The following is a 26,213-nucleotide window of genomic DNA, read 5'->3' as shown; positions in this document are numbered from 1 at the left end:
TGTCGATGGGTATTTAGGGTGCATCCCTGACCTGGCTATTGTAAATAGTGCTGCAATGAACACTGGGGTGAATGTGTCTTTTAGAATTATGGTTTTCTCTGGGTATATGCCCAGTAGTGGAATTGCTGGGTCATATGGTAATTCTATTTTTAGTTTCTTAAGGAACCACCACACTGTTCTCCATAGTGGCTGTATCAATTTACAATCCCAGCAACCGTTCAAGAAGGTTCTCTTTTCTCCGCACCCCCTCCAGCATCTGTTGTCTGTAGATTTTCTGATGATGCCCATTCTAACTGGTGAGAGGTGATACCTCACTGTAGTTTTGATTTGCATTTCTCTAATAATTTGTGATGTTGAGCAGCTTTTCATGTGCTTCTTGGTCATCTGTACGTCTTTTTTGGAGAAACGTCTATTTAGGTCTTCTGCCCATTTTTTTATTGGGTTGTTTGTTTGTTTTTAACATCTTTATTGGGGTATAATTGCTTTACAATGGTGTGTTAGTTTCTGCTTTATAACAAAGTGAATCAGTTATACATATACATAGTGTTTGTTTTTTTAATATTGAGCTGCATGAGCTGTTTATATATTTTGGAGATTAATCCTTTCTCTGTTGATTAGTTTGCAAATATTTTCTCCCATTCTGAGGGTTGTCTTTTCATCTTGTTTGTAGTTTCTTTTGCTATGCAAAAGCTTTAAAGCTTCATTAGGTCCCATTTGTTTATTTTTATTTCCCTTTCTTTAGGAGGTAGATCAAAACAGATCTTGCTGTGATTTATGTCAAAGACTGTTCTTCCTATGTTTTCCTCTAAGAGTTTTATAGTGTCTGGTCTTACATTTAAGTCTCCAATCCATTTTGAGTTTATTTCTGTGTATGGTGTTAGGGAGTGTTCTAATTTCATTCTTTTACAGGTAGCTGTCCAGTTTTCCCAGCACCACTTATTGAAGAGACTGTCTTTTCTCCATTGTATATCCTTGCCTCCTTTGTCATAGGTTACTTGATGATAGGTGTGTGGGTTTTTCTCTGGGATATCTATCCTGTTCCATTGATCTATATTTCTCTTTTTGTGCCAGTACCATACTGTGTTGATTACTGTAGCTTTACAGTATAGTCTGAAGTCAGGGAGCCTGATTCCTCCAGCTCTGTTTTTCTTTCTTAAGATTGCTTCGGCTATTCGGGGTCTTTTGTGTTTCCATACAAATTGTGAAATTTTCTGTTCTAGTTCTGTGATAAATGCCATTGATAGTTTGATAGGGATTGCATTGCATCTGTAGATTGCTTTGAGCAGTATAGTCATTTTCACAATGTTGATTCTTCTAATCCAAGAACATGGTATAACTCTCCATCTGTTTGTATCATCTTTTTTGTTTTGTTTTGTTTTTTTGCAGCACACGGGCATCTCACTGTTGTGGCCTCTCCTGTTGCAGAGCACAGGCTCCGGACTCGCAGGCTCAGCGGCCATGGCTCACAGGCCCAGCCGCTCCACAGCATGTGGGATCTTCCCGGACCGTGGCACAAACCCGCATCCCCTGCATCGGCAGGCGGACTCTCAACCACTGCACCACCAGGGAAGCCCTGTATCATCTTTAATTTCTTTCATCAGTGTCTTATAGTTTTTTGCATACAGGTCTTTTGTCTCCTTAGGTAGGTTTATTCCTAGGTATTTTATTCTTTTTGTTGAAATGATAAATGGGATTGTTTCCTTAATTTCTCTTTCAGATTTTTCATTGTTAGTGTATAGGAATGCAACAGATTTCTATGCATTAATTTTGTATCCTGCTACTTTACCAAATTCATTGATTAGCTCTAGTCAATTTTAGTAGTGTCTTTAGGATTCTCTATGTATAGTATCATCTCAGCTGCAAACAGTGACAGCTTTACTTCTTCTTTTCTGATTTGGATTCCTTTTATTTCTTGTTCTTCTCTGATTGCTATGGCTAAAATTTCCAAAACTATGTTGAATAACAGAGGTGAGAGTGGGCAACCTTGTCTTCTTCCTGATCTTAGTGGAAATGGTTTCAGTTTTTCACCATTGAGAACGATGTTGGCTGTGGGTTTGTCATATATGGCCTTTATTATGTTGAGGTAAGTTCCCTTTATGCCTACTTTCTGGAGGGTTTTTATCATAAATTGGTGTTGAATTTTGTCAAAAGCTTTTTCTGCATCTATTGAGATGATCATATGGTTTTTCTCCTTCAGTTTGTTAATATGGTTTATCACATTCATTGATTTACGTATATTGAAGAATCCTTGCATTCCTGGGATAAACCCCACTTGATCATAGTGTACGATACTTTTAATGTGTTGTTGGATTCTCTTTGCTAGGATTTTGTTGAGGATTTTTGCATGTATGTTCACCAGTGATATTGGCCTGTAGTTTTCTTTCTTTGTGACATCTTCGTCTGGTTTAGTTATCCGGGTGATGGTGGCCTCATAGAATGAGTTTGGGAGTGTTCCTCCCTCTGCTATATTTTGGAAGAGTTGGTGAAGGATAGGTGTTAGCTCTTCTCTAAATGCTTGATAGAATTAGCCTGTGAAGCTGTCTGATCCTGCACATTTGCTGGAAGATATTTAATCACAGTCTCAATTTCAATGCTTGTGATTGGTCTGTTTATATTTTCTGTTTCTGCCTGGTTCCATCTCAGAAGGTTGTGCTTTTCTAAAAATTTGTCCATTGCTTCCAGGTTGTCCATTTTATTCGCATATAGTTGCTTGTAGTAATCTCTCATGATTCTGTGTATTTGTGCAGTGTCAGTTGTTACTTCTCCTTTTTCATTACTAATTCTATTGATGTGAGTCTTCTCCCTTTCTTTCTTGATGAGTCTGGCTAAAGGTTTATCAATTTTGTTTATCTTCTCAAAGAACCAATTTTAGTTTTATTGATCTTTGCTATTGTTTCCTTCCTTTCTTTTTCATTTATTTCTGATCTGATCGTTATGACTTCTTTCCTTCTGCTAACTTTGGGTTTTGTTTGTTTTTTTTTCACTATTTCCTTTAGGTGTAAGGTTAGACTGTTTATTTGAGATTTTTCTTGTTTCTTGAGGTAGGCTTGTATTGCTATAAACTTCCCTCTTAGAACTGTTTTTGCTGCATCCCATAGGTTTTGGATCATTGTGTTTTCATCATAATTTGTAGTTTTTTGTAGTTTTGTAGTTTTTGATTTCCCCTTTGATTTCTTCAGTGACCTCTTGGTTATTAAGTAGTGTATTGTTTAGCCTCCATGTGTTTGTATATTTTATGTTTTTATTTTCCCCTGTAACTGATTTCTAATCTCATAGCATTGTGGTCAGAAAAGATGCTTGATATGATTTCAATTTTCTTACACTTACCAAGGCTTCATTTGTGACCCAAGATGTGACCTTTCCTGGAGAATGTTCCATGTGCACTTGAGAAGAAAGTGTAATCTGCTGTTTTTGGGTGAAATGTCCTATAAATATCAATTAAATCTATCTGGTCTATTATGTCATTTAATGCTTGTGTTTCCTTATTAATTTTCTGTTTGGATGATCTGTCCATTGGTGTAAGTGAGGTGTTAAAGTTCCCTACTATTATTTTCTTACTGTCAATTTCCTCTTTTATAGCTGTTAGCAGTTTCCTTATGTATTGAGGTGCTCCTATGTTGGGTGCATATGTATTTATAATTGCTATATCTTCTTCTTGGATTGATTCCTTGATCATTATCTAGTGTCCTCCCTTGTCTCTTGTAACATTCTTTATTTTAAAGTCTATTTTATATGATATGAGTATTGCTACTCCAGCTTTCTTTTGATTTCCATTTGCATGGAATATCTTTTTCCAACCCCTCACTTTCAGTCTGTATGTGTTCCTAGGTCTGAAGTGCATTTCTTGTAGACAGCATATATATGGGTCTTGTTTTTGTACCCATTCAGCGAGCCTGTGTCTTTTGGTTGGAGCATTTAATCCATTCACGTTTAAGGTAATTATTGATATGTATGTTCCTAGTACCATTTTCTTAATTGTTATGGGTTTTTTTTTTTTGTAGGTCTTTTTCTTCTCTTCTCTTTTTCTTCCTCACTTAGGGAAGTTCCTTTAGCATTTGTTGTAGAGCTGGTTTGGTGGTGCTGAATTCTCTTAGCTTTTGCTTGTTTGTAAAGCTTTTGATTTCTCCCTTGAATCTGAATGAGATCCTTGTCAGGTATAGTAATCTTGGTTGTAGGTTCTTCCCTTTCATCACTTTAAATATACCATGCCACTCCCTTCTGGCTTGTAGAGTTTCCACTGAGAAATCAGCTGTTAACCTTTTGGGAGTTCCCTTGTATGTTATTTGTCGTTTTTCCCTTGTTGCTTCCAATAATTTTTCTTTGTCTTTAATTTTTGTCAATATGATTACTATGTGTCTTGGCAGGTTTCTCCTTGGGTTTATCCTGACTGGGACTCTGCACTTCCTGGACTTGGGTGGCTATTTCTTTTCCCATGTTAGGAAACTTTTCGACTATAATCTCTTCAAATATTTTCTCGGGTCCTTTCTCTCGCTCTTCTCCTTCTGGGACCCTTATACTGTGAATGTTGTTGTGTTTAATGTTGTCCCAGAGGTCTCTTAGGCTGTCTCCATTTCTTTGCATTCTTTTTTCTTTATTCTGTTCTGCAGCAGTGAATTCCACCATTCTGTCTTCCAGGTCACTTATCCATTCTTCTGCCTGAGTTATTCTGCTATTGATTCCTTCTAGTGTATTTTTCATTTCAGTTATTGTATTGTTCATCTCTGTTTGTTTGTTTTTTTAATTCTTCTAGGTGTTTGTTCTTTAATTCTTCTAGGTCTTTGTTACACATTTCTTGCGTCTTCTTGATATTTGCCTCCATTCTTTTTCCAAGGTCTTGGATCATCTTCACTATCATTAGTCTCAATTATTTTTCTGGAAGGTTGCCTTTCTTCACTTCATTTAGTTGTTTTTCTGGGGTTTCATCTTGTTCCTTCATCTGGTACATAGCCTTCTGCCTTTTCATCTTGTCTATCTTTCTGTGAATGTGTTTTTTGTTCCACAGGCTGCAGGACCGTAGTTCTTCTTGCTTCTGCTGTCTGTCCTCTGGTCTCTTCTATGTATTTCTTTTCAGCCAATATTCACAAAAGATGTGTAGAACTGATATCACTATTCCTACTTCAAACATTAGAAACCAGGTTTCAGGAAAGTTAAATAACCTTTTTCCTGTTCAATTCTTTGATTGCATCTTTTGTTTCTTCATAAACTTAACACAATTGTTTTAAAATCTAGTCTTCCTAATTCCAATTGGTGAACTTCTTGGGGGTTATAAATCTGATGTTTGTTGTTTCTGCTGACTTTCATTCATGGTAACCAGTTTCCTTGTGTTATTTGGTGACTTTTGTTTGTAAGCTTATATTTGAGTAAACTGAATACATGGGAGTCCTTTAATATCTAAATTGAGGTTGCTTTCCCCCAGAGGTAATTTGGATTTTCTTAGGAAGCAAGGGAGCTGCCTATTGAGGAACACCTTAGCTACTTCAAGATGCCCAGCTCATACTTGAGTCTCTAGTTCAGCTGTCTTACCTTGTGGCAAACTACCTCAGCTTCTCTTGAACCTGGGGCTGATAGTGTTATCTGCCCCTTGACTCTAAGGTTGTTTACCATTCATTATTTTTGTTTTGTCTCATTGTATGCTTGCCCTAGAGCTTTCTCTTGCTTTGTGAGCAGTGATTTAAAAGGTATACTTATTGTAGTTTATTCAGGATCTAGTTGTATTAAAACAGGAGGAGGGTGTCATCCTGGTAGAAGTGGCAGTGAGACAAGTATTTTTCTATCGTACCTAACTGAGTGAATTCATTATTCATTCAAACATTCATTTATTCACAACATATTTGCTGAGCACCTACTGAGTGCCAGGCTCTATGCTAGAGCTTTCAACTAGAGCTGAAAGTAAGTTTCTGAGCTTAACAGTTTATGTGAATATCTATATATCTTTTCAGTAGTTAGAACCATATTTTTCTTAAGACATACGTGAATCATTCTTAGTGCCATAGAAGTAAGAAGCATCAGTTACTGAAGTTTAGGATATACAAGAAGATCATTTAAGTAAGAATCCTAATAATAATCAAAATACTTTTAGAAAAAACATGACAGCTTCTACCCAGTAGCAGCTTATTAATGATTAAGATGCCTGTAAAGTACTTGGATCTTCTTTGAAGAAAATCAGCTGATAAATACAAAACACCAACCACATTCTAGTGTGCATTTTGTGCCAATCATGTTAGAGTTAGAAGAGCAAATCCCAGGGTATCATATTTCATAGGCAATCCATTCATTCAAGAAGATTTACTGGTACACCAAGTGTGTTCCAGAATAAGAAATAATCCCTGACCTTGAGAATTCCACACTCTAGTATGAAAGACAAGCAAGAAAATAAACAATTAGAATGCAGTGTGCTATGTATATATCAATATATGAAGTTTTATGACTGAGTTTACTTCAGTGGGGACAAAGAGGAAACGCAGTGGTCAACTGATGCTGCTCATAAACTCAGCCCATGGAAAAATGACGTCTTTGCTCCTCTTACCTCTTCTGTTGTTCTTCCTGATATTGTTGCTTTATTTTAGCTTCATTTTCTATTGCTTCTTTTATCCTTTCCTCTAGTTGCTTCCTCCCCAAAATACAAGTGTCTGTGAGACAGACTTTGTGAGCATGTTCTAATTTCTGCTGCAGATCCAAAATCTGAAATGAAAAGAGTTTACACATAAAACTTTGAGTGTGACCTATTTTCCAATTAGGGAAATACCATATAAATCATAAGCAGTAGTGCTAACATAAAAATCTCAGCTAAAGAGTGTGACTAGATTTATTTTAATTTTAGAATTAAATTACTTAATTTTTGCAATATGTAATACATTCATATAATTTAGTGTACGTGGGTAAACTAAGCTAGAGTGACAAGTCCCTTTTCCATCCTTATCCTGTCTTCCTTCCAGTTTTCCTCCACCAAATAGGTCATCACTGCTATTAATTTCTTATGTACTCTTCCAGAGATTTATTTATGCATATTTAAATAAATACTATTCTCCCTCATACAAAAAAATTTTTTTTTTTTTTGTGGTACGCGGGCCTCTCACTGTTGTGGCCTCTCCTGCTGCAGAGCACAGGCTCCAGATGCGCAGGCTCAGTGGCCATGGCTCACGGGCACAGCCGCTCCGCGGCATGTGGGATCTTCCCGGACTGGGGCACGAACCCGTGTCCCCTGCATCAGCAGGCGGACTCTCAACCACTGCGCCACCAGGGAAGCCCCATACAAACATTTTTTACACACATGATGGTATATTACATGTACTTATGCACCTTGTTTTTTTTATAGCAGTACACTCGGTGATTTTTCCATATTATATATAATATATAGAATTGTCTTCTCTTTTACAGCTGCATTTCATTCCACTGTAAGGATATACCATAATATATTTAACTAGCCCCCTACTGATGGACATTTAGGTTGATTCCAATCTTTTACTATTACAAACAATACTATTACAAACAATGTTTTTAGAATATTGTTTGTTTGTGTATTTTGCTAGGGCAAAGGTTATTATTATTTGTTTGTTTGTTTAACAGATAATGCCAAACTGTCTCCATAGGTTTTAGACCAATTTACACCTCTAACAGCAACATGTGAGAGTGTCTAGTTTCTCCATGGTGTGGCTAAATTCACGAATAAGTATCTCAGAACAAAATAGAAGTCTCTTACAAACCAAGTACCTATTGGCATACTGCCTAGCACCAGTAGTGCATTCTTTTTACTTTTTAAAATATATTTATTTATTTGGCTGCGTCGGGTCTTAGTTGGCAGCACTCGGGATCTTGGTTGAGGCATGCAGGACATTTTGTTGTGGCTCTTGGGCTTCTCTCTAGTTGTGGTGTGTGAGTTTTCTCTACTTGTGGCATGTGGACTCCAGGGCGCATGGGCTCTGTAGTTGTGGCATGCGGGCTCCAGAGTGCGTGGGCTCTGTAGTTTGTGGCATGCAGGCTCTCTAGTTGAGGCGTGTGAGCTCAGTAGTTGTGGCATGTGGGCTTAGCTGCCTCACGGCATGTGAGATCTTAGTTCCCCAACCAGGAGTTGAACCTGCATCCCCTGCATTGGAAGGCGGATTCTTTAGCACTGGACTACCAGGGAAGTTCCAGTAGTGCATTCTTTAATGCTCTGGTAGAACTAAAAATAAGATTTATGAATTTGAAAGAGAGATATATGATTTTATTTTAGAATTTACATGTTAGACTAAAAGTGTCATTAAAACTTTCTTATTAGATCTCCTTTTAATTTGTTTACATATTTTTTATAAACCCTTATGTCACCTAAAATTGTGACTACTATGTAGTAGGTGCTTAGTAAATATTTGGCAGTTGTATAGTTCTCAGTGGAATTGCTGTTCTCCCTCTGTTGTATTCCTGATGCAACAACAAATCCTTTACAATGGTCTGGCACCATGTTCCCCACAGACGTTCAGTGGATACCAGTGAATGGCAGTCCTCTTCTAAGAGAAGGGCTTTCTGCATTAGCCCTAAGTCTCTGCAGAGCCCACTCACCATAGGAGAGTTGAAGATGTAGAATGATTCACAGGCAATGGCAGTGGGCAGCCAGTTAGCTGAGGCCAGCTCAAGTTCCTCTGAGCTGCCCCATTTATTTCTGCCTAGGGCAAATGCTTCCTTAAATATAGCCAATCTTAATTCCATTGGCTTCTCTGTCAAGGGCAAATGACAAACTTTTGAACCCACCACCCAATTTAAGAAACAGAACATTTCCAGTATGTTTGAAGCCTACTCTGTGACCCTCTTTGATCACTCCCCTTCCCTCCTCACCTGAGAAAACCAATATCTTGAATTTTGTGTTAATCATTTTCTTGCTTTTTCTTTTAATAATATGTATTTCTGTATGACTCAGTTGTTATTTTGTACTATTTTGACCATCATATTAATGGAATCATACTGTGTTTTTGGTGATTTGGTATTTATTCAATATTGTATTAACTACAGCAAGTACCTATAGGTCATTCGTTTTCACTGTTTTATGCTACTGTGTAAATATGCAGTTTACCTCTTCCATCTCAAGTCAGTGAACATTTGGAACAGTTACTATGAAAATGACTGTATTCCCGTATCCTGATATATACGCTCAGTAGAGTAGTTTCCCTAGTTTTTATGCCTAGTAGAAGTGTTGGGTTGTGCGGTATATACATCTTTAACTTAACTAGATCTAATGCCAAATTGATTTCTGAAGTGTTTATACTAGTTTACTCTTCCAGCTGCAGTCAGAATATGCATTCCTGTTGCATAAAATCCAGTAACAATATTTAGTATGTCTAAATTTAAAAATTTTACTAATCTTTATCAATTTTACCAATTACTTTTTTTAAAGTAATAACATACATATAATAAAGTACACGGATCTTACATACTCAGTGAAGTTTTACTTATATAACCACCTCTTCCAGACCAAGATAAAGAATACTTCCAGCACCACAGAAGATTCCCTCATATCCCCTTCCATACCCCTTATAAAGACATTATTCTATCACCACGGCTTAGTTTTGTCTATTCTTGAACCTCATATAAGGAAAATTACATAGTATGAACTCTTTTGTGCTGGCTTCTTTAGCTCAACACTGGGTTTTTGAGTTTAAGCCATATTGCTATCATCTAATTTTGATGTTTGTTTTATATTTATGTGATTTGATGAAATATTTTTTATGTAAGATTTGACTCTCAAACCCACGGATCAAAACGTGCAAGTGTGACATACTACTGCCACCTGGTGTCAGGCAGTCTAAAATGCAGGGGCGATATTTCAAAATGGTTCATTTCACAACACTCATCCCTCCAAAAGTTACAAAATAAAAATCAAATAAATGGGCAATCCAAATGAGAGGAGAATAAGTCCTTTAAAATTTGACTTAATAATATAAAGTATAAATAATATACTTTATAAATAATATAAAGTCCTTTGGTCTCAATTCTTTAAGTTCATGTTATAGCTTTAATGAAATTTACCTTTTTGAGTTCATGTAGTCTTCAAAAACACAAGATTTACTGGAACCATAGGAGCAGGTGATGTCAAAAGAGGAAAGCAGGGGAGAGTGAAAAAACCCCTAGAATTCTATCAGGTTTGTACTGTATCTATTTTTTAAAATCCTTAGGGAAACAGGATTTCAGTAGTAGTATCCAGTGCATGTTATTTATTAAGTGTGAGGATAATTACCTTTTCCTCTGCATCAGCAACTCTAGATTTCTCCTGAGCCAGCTTTTCCTGTAGGTTGTTCTGTGATTTAATGCTCTGAGCCTGTTTAAGTACTTCCAGCTCCAGTTCCTTGATTTTCTGCTGACAGTGCTTCCACTCAGCCGTGAGTGAAGAGCACATCTTTGCGCTGTCTAATAACTTCTGCTGGGCCTGCTTGAGTTCAATTTTGATCTAGAGGTGGGGAATAAATAAAAGTGACAAAAATAAGCATGGAATGAATGTGAATGTGAGCTAGAATAAGCAGCTTTCAAGAAAGTGTAGTCCCCCAAGGGCTGACAAATACCAATGTCATGTGGCTGATTACCTCTCTGGAGCTGCTCTGTGTTATAGGGTTTGCCAAAGTCTATCCAGCCAGACGGCAGCTGGACAAAGGAATTTACTTAAGGGTTTCTATACATGCATGGTCTAAAGAGTTTCCATCATTTTTTTTTTTCCAGTCTACTCCAAGCCAGCTTTCATTCCCACTACTTCAGTAGTGCCAAGAGCACTACTGACCTTCCCTGGCCAGAATTTAAGTCCAGTGGACAACTGACCTGTTAGTAGCAGTTATTCCATCCATCTCAGAAAGTTCTCCTCTCCTGGAGTCTGTGATACCCACCTCTCCTAGTTTTCACTTACCTCTGCTGTTGCTTCTTGGTTTATTTTGTAGACTATTCTAGTGCACTCAACTTCTAAACATTATTGGACTATTCTAGGCCTTCCTAGAGAGTGAATCATTCTCTCTCTAGGTTCATTCTCATGATTTAAAAATACCACTTTTATGCCAATACATGCCAAAATGGAACTCCTTGATTCTGCTTCTATCTCCAAAAGCGTTCTTCTCTCGGTCTTTCTGATTTCAGTAAAGGAGGCCAACATCCAACCTTTTGTTCAGGCCAGTGACCTGAGAGCCATCCTTGAGCCTTCCTTTGCCAATAGCGAGCCTATTCAGCACATGCTGTCACTCTACCTCTACAACACATCTTGCATCAATCCATTTTCGTCATTTCTGTCACCACCCTTGCTAGGTCATCATCATCTCTATCCTGGGCCATAGCAGTAGCACTGGTCATGTTACTTCCATTTTTACTCCCTTCTAATCTGTTCTCCGCACTGCAGCCAAAGTGTTCTTTTAAAAACATAAATTGAACTACTTGACCTCCGTTCCTGCTTAAATTTTTCAGTGGCTTCTGCAACACTCTGAGAACATATCCCACCAGTTTGCCTGGCCTTGAATGATGTGGCCTTTGCCAGATTAAAATCATCCCGTTAATCCCCCTTCTTCCACTGATCTCCTGTCCCACTGGTTTCTATTTGGATTTTATAATGAATAGAAGAAGAAACAAAGAAATTAAAGAAAAGAAGAAACTGAGTGTTGGAATATTTGGTGCATTGGATTGGTTCAGGATTATGAAACTTAAACTTATTATAAATAGAAAGGGCATATAGGTTTCATAATATATTATCCACCTACGCCATAGGCCAAGAAAGCTAAAGGCCTCTGAGATCTACGATCATTGGTCTTAGAGACAATGTTCAGCATTTTGGTAATGCTGGTAATGATGAAATAAGATGACAACACTGGAGCAAACACTGTTCTGGCCAACGACATGTGCATCTAGGGTGGCTTCTTAAGCTTCAGATTGGGACGTTTAAGCACCAGGAAGAGGATTCAGTACAGTGTCTCAGTATTGGTGGTGGCAGAACCGCTCTCAGCCTGAAGCTCTGCAAGCCTACAGCATTCTTCTTGATATACCCAACGTGGAAACAGGCAATATGGCCATAAATCACAGAACTAATAAATAAATTACGGCATTTCCTTACAGTGGAATACTCTACTGCAAAGAAAATGAATGAACAATGGCTATACACCACAACATGAATGAATCTTCCAAACAAAGTAGATCATCAGAAGACAGATACAAGGTGTGTATACTGATTGATTATATTTATAAAATATTCAAAAGCAGGCAAAACTGAACCATGCTGTGTGGAATTCATACACAGATGGTAAAACTATAAAGTAAAGCAAGAGAGTAATTACTTAAATTAGTGGTTCCTGCTAAGATGGAAGGAAATGGGATTATGGTGGGAAAGAGGTATGCAGGGGATGCTGGTATGCAGGCGATGTGCTATTTCTTGTCCCGGGTGGTGGTTACATGGGTAGTCACTTTGCAACAATTCATTAAACTGTATGTATATGTTTTGTGTACTTCCTGAGTGCTATATTTCACAATAAAAAGGTTTAAAAGCAACAAATAAGTATTCTGGTTTCTTAACCAGTCTTACAAGTACACCTAACATTAGCCAGAGACCCAGAGTTCAATTATCTCTGAGTGGATTTTAAAAAGTAATCTCTAAATTGGCAAAGCTGAGGTTCGAAAATGACCCCAAATTGAGGAAAGGGATAATACGGAAAGATAACTCTACACAGGAAAGACAAAAACAGACCTGGGTTTAAATTCTGACTCCACAATTTGTTAGCTTTGCCACTTGAACAGTTTTTTATATATGTACATATATTTATTTATTTTCTTTATTTTTTTAGTATTTTGGCTGTGTCGGGTCTTAGTTGCAGCATGCAGGATCTTTGTTGAGGTACGCGGGATCTTTCATTGCGGCGCATGGGCTTCTCTGTAGTAGTGGCGTGCGGGTTTTCTCTCTCTAGCTGTGGTGCACAGGCACCGGAGTGCGTGGGCTCTGTAATTTGCGGCACACGGGTTCTCTTGTTGAGGTGCGCGAGCTCAGCGGTTGTGGTGTGCGGGCTTTAGTTGTCCTGCGGCGTGTGGGATCTTAGTTCCCCTATCTGGGATCAAACCCGCGTCCCCTGCATTAGAAGGCAGATTCTTTGCCACTAGAACCACCAGGGAAGTCCCCTGAACAGTTTTCTCATCTATAAAATGTTTACCTTTCAGCGTTGGGAGGTTTCTAAGAGATAAAGTGGACAAACTGTCACTACAAGGTAGTTGGCTATTGCATATGACTCTGCGTAACTGCCTGGCCCAAGGGACCAGCCAAAGAATGATGTCTCATTACTGAAATGGCAAATAATTTACCCCACCATGAAGGAGATTTAAAACAGAAAATATCTTCTCTTTTTTATCAAGCTCTCATTTACCCATCCCTGAAGGACTCGTTCATTAACCAGCAAATATTTATAGGGTGCCAACCATATATAAGATGTCACGATCTGTTGTTATTGTCATTGTGCCTTGACAGAGACGTAGTATTGCTTGAGTATGCTCACAGTGGACAGTTAAAATGGTTTAAGAAAGGTGTTTGAAGGGAAAGGTAAAAGGTTGTCTTGAAATGTGAGAAAGATTTGGAATTTAATTTAAAACTACAAAGGCTTGGGGCTTCCCTAGTGGCGCAGTAGTTAAGAATCCACCTGCTAATGCAGGGGACACGGGTTCGAGCCCTGGTCCGGGAAGATCCCACATGCTGCGGAGCAACTAAGCCCGTGCGCCACAAGTACTGAGCCTGTGCTCTAGAGCCCGCGAGCCACAACTACTGAGCCTGTGAGCCACAACTATGGAAGCCCGCACGCCTAGAGCCCGTGTTCTGCAACAAGAGAAGCCACCGCAATGAGAAGCCTGCGCACCGCAATGAAGAGTAGCCCCCACTCACTGCAACTAGAGAAAGCCTGCACACAGCAACGAAGACCCAACACAGCCAAAAATAAAAATAAATAAATTTATTTAAAAAATTACAAAGGCTTGAGGGAATACGATCAAATTCGAAAAACCATGAAGGGTGAGGCTAGGGAAGAAGTTTATCCAAATAATCCTAGAACTCCCAAAAGGGCTTCCTTTGAAGTTTGAAATAAATGACTATTTGTTTTCCTCCATATCTCCCCTACTAGACTGTGAGCTCCTTAAAAGTAGGGACCTTTCTTAATATTTTTATGTCGCTTTTTGAATAAGGTCATTGATCCTGCTACACTAGGGGTGGCAAACCTTTCATATAAAGGGCCAGAGAGTAAATATTTTAGCCTTTGTGGGCCATATGGTCTCTGTCAGAACTACTCATATCTACTTTGGTAGTGCAAAAGCAGCCATCAATAATATGTCAACAAACAGGTATGGCTGTGTGCCAATAAAACTTTATTTACAAAAATGGAAGGCAGGCAGGATTTGACCCATAGGTCAAAGTTTGCTGACCCCTGCAATAGGGGATAAGAACTGTGTCTGTTTTGCATATCATTAAACCCTCAGTATTGACAAGATGGCCTGCCTTGTGTAGGACTGATGCTCAATAAATATTTGTTGAATGTTGAATTCCAGAATCTTAGATAGGGGCTTATATTAGGTTCCTAGTATATGTTTACAGAAGTGAACCACAATCAAAAGAAAGTTCTATTTTACATGGTGGTTCAGTTTGAACATTTTTGTGGTTCATAAAACTTACTCTTTTTTTTGGCTGCACCGTGTGGCATGCGGGATCTTAGTTCCCCGACCAGGGATTGAACCCATGCCCCCTGCAGTGGAAGCATGAAGTCTTAACCACTGGACCGCCAGGGAAGTCCCCTGTGTTTCATAAAATTTAGATGAATCTGTGGATGGCAGTTCTATATAGATTATTTTAAAACAAGCATGTTTGGGGGATGTTCCCCCAAATTTCTGATGCACTCATGTCAGGAAGAACAACTTTGCTCTCTCATGATTTGTACTTTGGTGCAGTTGATATTTGATTGAACCAATAATAATGCATCTATTAGAGACAAATACATCCAGAGATAGAACTAGGGCAGTACCACCAGTGATTTAGTTCAGGTCATCGAAATTTACTAAGTGCTAAAAGGTCTAGGTAATGATTTCAAAAGACTGCGTAACTTAAACCTTTTCATATTTACAGGTTGACAGCACACACAGCCTTTCAGCAGCAGAGAAACCATTGAGCTGTGTACCTACTCGGTAGGGAGAAGTTAAAGGAGGGAGTTACCAGATAGCTCACACTGTCTACCCATCTGGGGACTCTGTTGTGAATTATCAAGTTGAGGAATTCTGATTCCTTTATTCCCAGGGTAAATTGAGCAATCGAGACTCTTAAATGAAGGATACGCCCACTGGAGTTACCTTAATGCTTTCTTCCTGAAGTAAGCTGTTATGCTGCTTTAAGTCCAAGTTCTTTCCTCGCTCATATCGAAGCTCCTTTTCTGCTGAGTTGCATAGAATCTGGAGCCGGTGCAAATTCTGGCGAAGTTGCTGTAGCTCCTCTTGCTGCTGGTATTTCCGTTTTTCTCCAGATGATGGATACTAAAGCAAACGTTTTACAAGGGGAGCATGGATAATTTGAAAGAATGTTGGTAAAACATGGGTTCCAGCTGTCAGAATGTGATTATTCACATGTAACTGCTTTTGGAGTTAGCTTAACTACAGCCAATTACTCTTTTACATGTATGGCTAGTTGTACATGTTCAAATAGTTTAACTCCTGTTATATTAGAGTGAAAATATTGAAGAAGTTATGCGAACAAAAGTAATTAAGCATAGAAAATTAACTTTCTTATTTTTCATATTAATGAAGTGGAATAGAAGCGTGGGTAGTTTTAGAGCAAAACGTGCTTTAAATAGGGAGTTCAAAGAGTCAACATATTAAGATGCAGTGTGTGAACACGTATGTGGGTTGCGTGTGCGCACGCGCGCATAATGTCTGTTGGCAAAAGGGAAGAGAACATTTAGCGAGAGATACTAAATTACCAGGTTTCCTCATCACTTTCCTTTCACTCCCCAATGATTCTCCTTCGGTTACTCCCCAACAACACACTCTCCTGCCAGGTCTCTCTGGCACAATAAAACTCTCATGACCAAAGGAGGAGTTATTTAGATATTCTGAAAGGTAGGCACACACAGCCATGCTGAGTAGACACAGAATTCAACCTTCTCCAGTTCAACAGATAAGATACTGTTTCCTGAGTCCTCGTCCAGTGTGCTTCCTGTTCATGATGTTCTGAAAAGCCCATGTCATTATTCTGGTTTATCTTGCTTATAACTGAGTTGCCACACTGAATTCCCCAAGTCCTGTTAGCCCTTCAGCTCCTGTCTTGGTTTAGTCAGAAAGGCAATCTAGATCCAATTTGCTTGTCTTAAGAGCTGCAAGTATCTAAGATCCCTGGTTAGCTCGCTATGGGTAAGTGCACGGTTCATCTACACATGTTCAAGTGATATTTATTCATTATTACAGAAGAATACCTAATTGACATATTCTGATTTTACCCAATAGTCTTGAAAGTTTGGTTTAATGTAAATGTATTCCCAAGACTCAGATCTATTTTGGGCGGGGGGGGAGGGCATTACATCTAAGTTTTGGAGACTGCAAGCCTAAGGGCAAATCACAGATAAATTCACCAAGATAATCTAAGACAGACACCCTGGGAGGGCTTTTGGGAGCCAGCTTGCCAGCCTTCCTTAGAAAATTAGCTTGACGTGAGGACTATATGCTTTCTTTGAGCTTCTCAGCAAGTGGAAGCAGATGACAAAACTGTTAAAGGGTCAGGCTGTAAAGGAGACAGACCAGGTTCCACCACAAAGTGTCATTCTAGGCCAATTATTTAACCTCTCTAAAGCCTCAGTTTCTTCATCTATAAAGTGGCAACAATAATATTTCTGCCTCATTGTATTGCTTAATATACACAGAGTATTAAGTATAGTGCCTAGAGCATAGTAAAAAAATGTGAAACTACATTTTCAACCTATAAAATTAAGATAATTAATGGTGGTTCAAATATGTTTCAAGAATAGTGGGAAAATAATATCTAGAACTCAGCTACTGCAACCTCACCAGGAATACTGTTGAACAGCAGAAATTAAGCCCCCAAAGGCCATCAGCAGCCACAAATGATGTCACAAAACACATATGAACAATATAGCTCACATAGTTACTCATAATAGAGGCTCTCACAGTTTTTTCCCTATATATTTGCCATTTATGAGCATTCTTTAAAATTTGGTGTCTGGGCTCAGCCTATAGTTACCTAAATTTGCACATTATGAGATTAATAAGACACAGTACACATGGAAAGCAGCAAAGTATTAGCACCATAATCTGACAACAGGGGTGAAGACTAAAAACTACACACACACAAGAACTAAAAAGTGAAACAATCTATAGCTATCAGAAGGTCAAAGAACCCTATACACAGAAAGAGGTTCTGAAATTATCACTGCACAGCACACTGCAGACAAAAATCTGTCTAAAATGTATTTTCTTCCTTGCTTGCTTAAACAAGTAAATGAAATAGTGTGTGTGAGTGTTTTGGGAAATGTGAATCCAAATAACACAAATACGTTATTTTTTCCCATGCGGCCCATGTCTACCTCATTTACTGCTGTATGCACCTTAACACAGGGCCTGGCACATCATAGATACACAATTAATGGGAATTCCCTGGCGATCCAGTGGTTAGGACTCCATGCTACCACTGCAGGGGGCATGGGTTCGATCCCTGGTCAAGGGACTAAGATCCCTGGTTGGGGAACTAAGATCTCGCATGCTGTGTGGCATGGCCAAAAAAAAAAAAAAAAAAAAAATTGATACTCAATTAATAATTAATACTGGTTGAATAAATGAATAAGAATAACATACTTCTTTCAATAATTCAAAGTCATTATTATGGAAAAAAATCACTGGCTATGTGGTATATACATTTATTCTTTCACAAAATGGCTATTTTCCCAGATTTCCTGGAGAGTTTTTATATATTTAATAGTTTTTCACCTCCCCCCAAGTACTGAGAAATGATTCTTCAAATAATGGGAAAGGGTAAATTAGAGAAAATTAATAAATTAACCAGGGTGTGACTTCTTATACTGTAAATTTCATTATTCTAAAAGTTCACTGATTATTTGAAGCTCATAAGCAAAGATTTTATCATCTTTGTGACCACAGTGTTCAGCCTCTGCCCAAGCCTCCTACACTGGCCCACTGCCCAACAAAGGGATTGTCTGGGATATGTAACATCAACCTCCTTTTGAATATGTGATGTCATACTTCCTTTTGGTCTTCTGAACAAATCCAGTGACTTCCTTCTCATTCCAATGTATCTGAATCTCCTGTCAGGTATATATTTTCCTTGTTTATTATGACTTGCCTAGTTTTCACTCTATCCAAACCTCTTTTCAAATATATTTTGACTTCTTTTACTAATAGTCTTCCTTGTTTTCTAAATGTACACTTGAATCACTTCTCAAATGTCTATTATCAGTCTTCTGCATGTGGTTTACATATGAGTACAAAGCCTCCCTCTATGGATCTCAAAGTAATTCCTAGAAAAGTGTGTGTAGGGAAATCTTAATTTGTACAAGAGGGAACCAACAAAATTGAGGTAAAAGAACTGAGGTGTAGTCACTCCTTTTATTTCTCCTGCAGGCACCTTTCTAGCAAATAGCAATAGCCATATTGAAAACAATTCCAAGTCTGTGGCCTTTTCCCCCGCAAACAATGTATTTTGTATATTGAGGCTATAGGTACCAGGAACAGAAAATGTGGCACAAATCCTGTCACTCTCTGTCCCACCCGCCCAGGGCAGACACTGACAATCAATCAGCATTCCTTCCTGCTGAGCCGAGAAGAAGCCTAAGAACACTTTATAATAAAATGTATCAACTGATGGGCTTAGCTGAGATTTTGGTTGCTACTTTATTAACATTCGGGCCATGGTTATGATATTGCTCAACAAATATACGTTAATAGTGATATAAAAATTAAGCCTCTAACCACAGCTGATCAGAGGAAATGGAGCCAGTCAGACCACATGTTTATATAACACCTACCTGGACGCTACTGTCATCTGAGCTATCCCCAGAGCTCTGAGACTGAAGGAGGCTCTGATTCATACAGCTCAGCCCTTCTCTGAGCCTCACGACTTCCTCAGGCTTCAAGGTCAACTGCTGTTCTTCGCATTTCATATCTTGTTTCTGCTGTGAGTCCTCCTCCTTCTGTCCCTCTCTTGGAAAAGTGCCCTCCTTTACTGCCTCCTCTGGAATTTCCTTCTGCTTACCTTCTCCTAATTCAGGACTTAGCACAAATATAATAACAAAAGACTATCAAAATGCTCATTATACTAGCAGAATATGGAGGGGAAATATCTACCAGTAAAGAAAGTGCTGTGAGCAAGATTTTCAACTTGAATTCTATAGCAGAGCAGTTATCTTATTCTTGGAAATAAACTTTAAAAACAAATGAGTCATATCGTTTTTACTCATATTCAGGGAAATGACCCATCATGGATTTTTGTCTACAGGTATAGACAAACAACCACTTTAAGTGAGTTTTTCACTTTTTCAACTTTTAGTATGGCATTGGGCAGATACAGCTTATAAAGATTTTTAAAAAATCACTCAGTAAGCACCAGGCACTTTGGCAGGCACTAGGGCTACAATAGGACATAATCCCTGTCCCTAAGGAGCTTACAATTTAGTGAAAAATAAGGATAAGTTAACAAGTGATTATATTAAGTTAGTAGTAAGTAATCTGAGGCCTGATGGATGAGTACGCACAAGCTAGGCAAATGTGAAGGTAGGGATGTGTGCATACTTGCTTGTGTGTGTATGTGTTGGAGGATGGGTTGTTGGATGACTTAATAAATAAGATAGGTAAAAGCCCAGAGGCAAAAGAGAGAGTGTGCTTTAGAAACATCATTTGTAATCTGTGTGGCAGGGAAACCAGTTGAGAGATTGTTGTGATCTGCGTACTAAACAACAGTGACTAGAATAGGATGGTGGGGATGGAAAGGAGGAATGGATTCTAGAGATATTTAGAAGACAATATTGATAGGATCTGTCATTTGCTGGACGTCGCAGGTGAGGGAGAAAAAGGAATAATGAGTGACACCTGGATTTCTGACTGGGGCAAATGGGCAAGTGGATGGTAGCCCAAGAAGGGGGAATATAGGTATAGACTGGAGACATGCCTGGGGTGAAGACACAGATACAGAGGAATGTGAGCAGAAACCTTGGGATTAGATAAGATGAGCCAGGGAGAAGCGGGAAAGTAAGAGGAGGAGGATCATTCTGGACAGAAGCCTAAAGACTTGTGAGGAACAAGCAGAGGGAAGAGGCCTGAAGAGGAGACTCAGAAGCCAGAGAGGGAGGAGGAAAACTAAAAGGCTGTGAGCCATAGAAGCCAAGGGGAGGGAATGTACTTTTCACAGTTAGACAGTATGAATGAAAAGTAGAGTGAACACAAGTATGCTTATTTTATTTTTATTCCCTTAATCTTAAATTTGTTTCAGGTACTGTGGGGCCTAGCACAGGATGCTTCACAAATTATAGTTGGTGCTCAAATTCTTCAAGAAGGCAGTTTGGCAATACGGATGAAGAGCCATAAAGGTGTTCAGATCTTTTGACTGAATAATTGCACACCAATGAATTTACTGAAATAAAATAACTGACAAGAAGAAAAAAGCTGATTGTATAATAATGCTCAGGACCATGGTATTCAAAATAGTGATTAAATGGAGACACAGAAATGGCTAACAGGATTAAAGATAAACCAACTTGAAAGTGGTATGCAGACTATTCATCAACATTAAATACTTATTAAAGTAAGATGGTGGAACAATAAATAATATATATGTATATATATATGTATAAACATAACACATACTATGGGAAATGTAAATATAGAAAAAACTGGAAAGGAACACAGGAAAAATTGTGTCTATGGAGTTTTTTCCCTTTTAAAATTCCTTTAACACTGTATAAAAAAGAATTAAATATTTTATTTTGAACTCAGCAGTTTTTAGAGGTAATATATTTAAATGATTAAAAACATGAGATAAAAAGTAAAATGCTTTAAAAATAAATTTCTGATAAAATAACGATTCTTTTCATCCTCCATAAACTCTTTTCCTTTTCCTACTCCCAATGGAAGCTAGGTATACTTGAAGACTGGGAAAATGCAAACATACACCTATTATTTTTTTTAAATGGGAAAACTGACTTCTGCATTCAGGAAGATAAAGTAGACATACTTTTCCCTATTTCTCCTACCAAGTACAACTAAAACCCCTGGACATTATATATAAAACAAACATAAGAAGACTCTGAAAGGTAGAAAGAAGTCAGATCAGCTAGGTAACTCAGGACCTGAAGAACCACACGGTTGTGGTTTCCTAGGTTCTCTTGTAGCCTCATATATCCTAGACTTAAAGCTGAAGAAGCTGGCAACCTAGACAACACCAAGAAGCATAGACAAAAGGCTTTTTACTCTACACAGAGGACCAAGAAAAGGATAACCAAGCAAGAAAGAAAACTTTCAGACATTACCCACTTTATTCCAGCCAAACGCCATAGAAAAAACTGTGGCTTCACCCCACTCATGTCAGCAAAGGTCAAGCTGGGAGCCCACACTTCCACTTTCACCAGGAAAATGAGGCACAACTCCCCTGCTGCGGGTAGTGTCAGAGGCCAGTGGGGAGGAGGGACTTTCATCCCTGCCAGGCAGTACCAGACATGGGGAGTCTGGACTTCCACCCCCACCTGGCAGTAAGGAGATACCCTTCTCTTTACTGAGGTAGTTTCAGAGGAGGCCTAGTGGAGAGTCAGGACTTTTACCGCTGCCCTGCTCATGATATCATGGAGGCCAAGTAGAGAGCAGTAACAAGGCATCCTTCACCATCACAGTCAGAGCAGTCCAAGCAGAGACCTAGTGGGGAGTAGGAACTCCCACCATGACCAGCAGTAATGAGGAGCCCCTCTTTCCTTGGGTGTCCATGGATGCTGAGCGGGGAACCTGGACTTCTACCCCAAGCTGGGGTAGACAGCACCCCCCTCCACATACCCTGCCAGAGTGGTATCACAAGAAGCCAGCTAAATAGAAGGTTAAAACAAGACCAAGAGTTTCATAACATAATACCCCAAATATTCAGATTTCAATCTAAAATTACTCATCATACCAAGAACCAGGAACCTCAACTTGAATGAGAAAAGGCAACAATTAGATGACAAAATAATGATGACAGAATTATTTAACAAATATTTGAAATCAGACATCATAAAAATAATTCAATGAGCAATTATGAACACATTTGAAACAAATGAAAAAATAGGAAGTCTCAGAATTAGAAAGTCTCAGCAAAGAAACAGAAGACATAAGAAAGAACCAAATGGAAATTTTAGAATTGAAAAATACAATAACCAGAATTTTAAAACTCAATGGATAGAATCTATAGCAGAATGGAGGGGACTGAGAGAAGAATCAGTGAGCCTGAAGACAGAAGAATAGAAATTACCCAGTCTGAAAAACAGAGAGAAAATAGACTGGGGAAAAAGGAAAAAACCAAAAAACAAAAAAACACTGCCTCTGGGAACTGTGGGGCTATAATAAAAGATCTAATGCTTTTGTTATGGATCCTGGGAGGAAAGGAGAATAGGCAGGACAGAAAAAGTACATGAAGAAATAATGGCTACAACCTTCCCAAAAGACATAAACATACAGATTCAAGAAGGTGAGTGAGCTCCAAACAGGATAAACCTAAAGAAAACCATACCAAAAAACATCATAGTCAAATTTCTGAAAACTAAAGACAAATAAAAAAACCTTGAAAGCAACAAGAGAGAAACACTACATTACAGAAAGGGAAAAACAATTCAAATGACAGCTGACTTCTCATCAGAAATTACAGAGATCAGAAGGAAGTGGCATAACATTTTTCATATGCTGAAAGAAAAGAACTGTCAACCCAGAGTCCTATACCCAGTGAAAATATTCTTCAGGAATGAAGAGGAAATCAAGACATTCACAGATGAAGAAAAATCAAGAGAATCTGCCACTAGCAGAACTACTCTAAAAGAATGGCTAAAGGAAATTCTCTATACACATAGGAAATGATAAAAGGAGGCATACTGGAACATCAGGAAGGAAGGACAGAAAGAGTAAAAATCTGGATAAATACATTTTTCTTCTCCTTTTGAGTTTCCTAAGTTCTGTATGATGGTTGAAGCAAAAATATAGTACTGTTTGATGTGGCTCTAAATGTGTGTAGAGAAAAATTTTAAGACAAACTGTTATTATAAATTGGGGAGGGTAAAGGGACATAAAGGGAGGTAAGGTTTCTACATTTCATTCAAACTGGTAAAATGTGTGTGTGTGTGTGTAAAAAGTAATACCTAGAGGAACAACTGTAAAGCTATAAAAAGAAGCACACGCAGCAACATTATAGAAGAATCAAAATGGAATTATTAGAAAGTGTTCATATAACCCACAGGAAGGCATAAAACAGAAAACAGATGCAAATAACGGAGAGAACAAATAGAAAATCAAAAATGAAAAAATAGCAAACTGGGACTTCCCTGGTGGTCCAGTGGTTAAGAATCCACTTTCCAATGCAGAGGATGCAGGTGTGATCCCTTGTTGGGGAACTAAGATCCCATGTGTTGCGGGGCTATTGAGCCCGCAAGCTCTAGTGTCCACACACCACAAGTAGAGAGAAGCCCACACGCCACAACGAAAGATCTCACATGCTGCAACAACGATCCCGCATGCCGCAACTAAGACCCGATGCAGCCAAATAAATAAATATTTTTAAAATAGCAAACTTAAGTTCTAATATACCAATAATTACATTAATGGTAATTTGGCCAAACACAGCAATCAAAAGACAGAGATTGGCAGAGTGGCTTAAAAAACAAGACCTAACTAGATGCCGTTTACAAAAACTCATTTCAAATATAATAATATAAGCAGGTTGAAGGCAAAAATGGATGAAAAAGACATATCATGCAAATATTAATAAAAATAAAGCAAGAGAATCTATATTAATATCTGATAAAGTAGACTTCAGAAATAAGAAAATTAAAAGAAAGAAAAAGAGAGGGACATTATATAATGATAAAAGGGTCAATTCACCAAGAAGACATAGCAATCCTAAATGTGTATGCACCAAACAACAGAGCTGTAAAGTATTTGGAGTAAAAACTGAATAACTGAAAGGAGAAATAGACAAATCCACAATTACAGTTGGAGACTTCAACAACCCTCTCAAAAATTGATAGAACAACTAGAGAGAAAATCAGCTATATCAGTTGATACTGAAAAACCGTTTGAAGAAATGTGACACTCATTTATGATAAAACCTTAGAAAAACAGAAATAGAGAGAAACTTCTTCAATTTGACAAAAACCAAACAGCTAACATTGTATTAATGATGAAAACTGAAAGCCTTCCTGATAAGATTGGAAACAAGATAGAGATGTTCACATTCATTAGTTTTATTCAACATATTGCTGGAAGTTCTAGCTAGTGCAATTAGACAAAAAAGGAAGTAAAAGGCATACAGATCGGAAAAGATGAAAGAATCTGAAATTGCATGATTTTCAGATGATATGATTGTCTATGTAGAAAATCCCAAGAAACATTAAAAAAAAAGAGCCTAGAACAAATAAGCAAGTTCAGAAAGGTCACAGGATGCAAGATAAATAATTGTATTTCCGTATATTAGCCATGAACACATAGACACTGAAATTTAAAATACAATACCATTTATAATTGCTCAGAAAAATGAAATACTTAGGTGTATATCAACAAAACATGTATAGGTCTTGTCTGCTGAAAACTATAATATGCTGGTGAAAGAAATAAAAGAATATCTAAATAAATGTAGGACATACTGTGTCCATGGATTGGAGGATTCTACATAGGAAAAGATGTCAATTCTCCCTAAATTTATATACAGATTTAAAACAATTCGTATCAAAATTCCAGCAAGATTTTTTGTAGCTACAGACAAGATTATTCTAACATTATATGTAAAGGCAAAGGAACTAGATAGCTAAACAATTTTGGAAAAGAATAAAGTGGAATCAGTCTATCCAATTTCAAAACTGTATTATACAGCTACAGCAGTCAAGATTGTATGATGTTAGTGGATAGACACATAGATCAGTGGAATAGAATTAGAGAACCCAGAAGCAGAAACTCACAATGCCTAAGTCATTTTTGTCAAAGGTGCAAAAGCAATTCAATGGAAGAAAGACAGCCTTTTCAAGAAATGATGCTAAAACAATTGAATATCTATAGGCAAAAAAAGAGAATCCTATCTAAGTTTCATACCGCATACAAAAATTAACTCAAAATAGATCATGGGCTTAAATGCAAAACTATGAAACATAGGAGAAAATATTCAAGATTTAAGGTTGAGCAACTAATTCTTAGATTTAACATCAAAAGTATGATCCATAAAAGGAAAAATTGATACCTCATCAAAATTAATTTTTTTTTGCTCTGAGAAAACCTTGTTAAGAGGATGAAAAGACAAGCTATAGACTCGGAAAAATACTTGCAAGTCACAGAGCCGACAAAGGACAAGTATCTAGACTTTATAAAGAACTCTCAAAATTTAACATTAAAAAACAAATCCAATTAGAAAATAGGCAAAAGATATTAAAAGCGATAACACCAAATGCTAGTGAGGATACAGAGATGGATCATATCCTAGAGAGGCTACAGTGTATGGATCACTCATACACTGCTGGTGGGAAAGTAAAATGATATAGTCACTCTGGAAAACAGTTTGGCAATTTCTTAAAAAAAAACAACAAAACACAACTAACTAAAATTAAATATGCAAGTACCAGGTTACCCAAAATTGCACTCCTGGGGATTTATCCCAGAGAAATGAATAATTATGTTCACAGAAAAGCTTGAATATTTACAGCAGCTTTATTCATAATAGCCAGAACTGGAAATAACCCAGGTATCCTTCAATGGATGAATGGTTAAAAAAAAAACTGTGGTATATCCATATCATGTAATACTACTCAGCAATGAAAAGTATCCAACTACTGATACTCATAATAACCTAGATGAATCTCCAGAGAATTATGTTAAGTGAAAAAAGTCAACCCTAAAATGTTACTTATTGTATGGATACATTTATATAACATCATTGAAATGAAAAACTTTTAGAAATGGAGAATAGACTAGTTAGAATAGAATGGCGCCAGGGGTTAAGGAGGGGGTGAAGTGGGAAGGAAGTGGGGGTGGCTATAAAA

The 26,213-nt window shown here is 37.8% G+C and overlaps 1 protein-coding gene across 3 annotated transcripts in view; it reads right to left on the bottom strand.

The window, feature by feature from the left end:
- CCDC30 (coiled-coil domain containing 30) overlaps nt 1–26,213 on the bottom strand; it is a 170,036-nt gene that overhangs the window by 40,070 nt on the left and 103,753 nt on the right. For all 3 annotated transcript variants that reach the window (XM_060020491.1, XM_060020474.1, XM_060020480.1), the window contains 3 exons: nt 15,298–15,477; nt 10,205–10,414; nt 6,527–6,681 (listed from right to left, as the gene is read on the bottom strand). In XM_060020491.1, the coding sequence (XP_059876474.1) occupies nt 6,527–6,681; nt 10,205–10,414; nt 15,298–15,477 (545 nt within the window). The remainder of the gene's footprint in view (nt 1–6,526; nt 6,682–10,204; nt 10,415–15,297; nt 15,478–26,213) is intronic.

This window comes from Delphinus delphis, chromosome 1 (genome assembly GCF_949987515.2).
Source record: "Delphinus delphis chromosome 1, mDelDel1.2, whole genome shotgun sequence".
Classification (NCBI taxonomy): domain Eukaryota; kingdom Metazoa; phylum Chordata; class Mammalia; order Artiodactyla; family Delphinidae; genus Delphinus; species Delphinus delphis.
The sequence above is the reverse complement of the archived record's forward strand: the minus strand, read 5'-3'. Positions and strand labels throughout refer to the sequence as shown.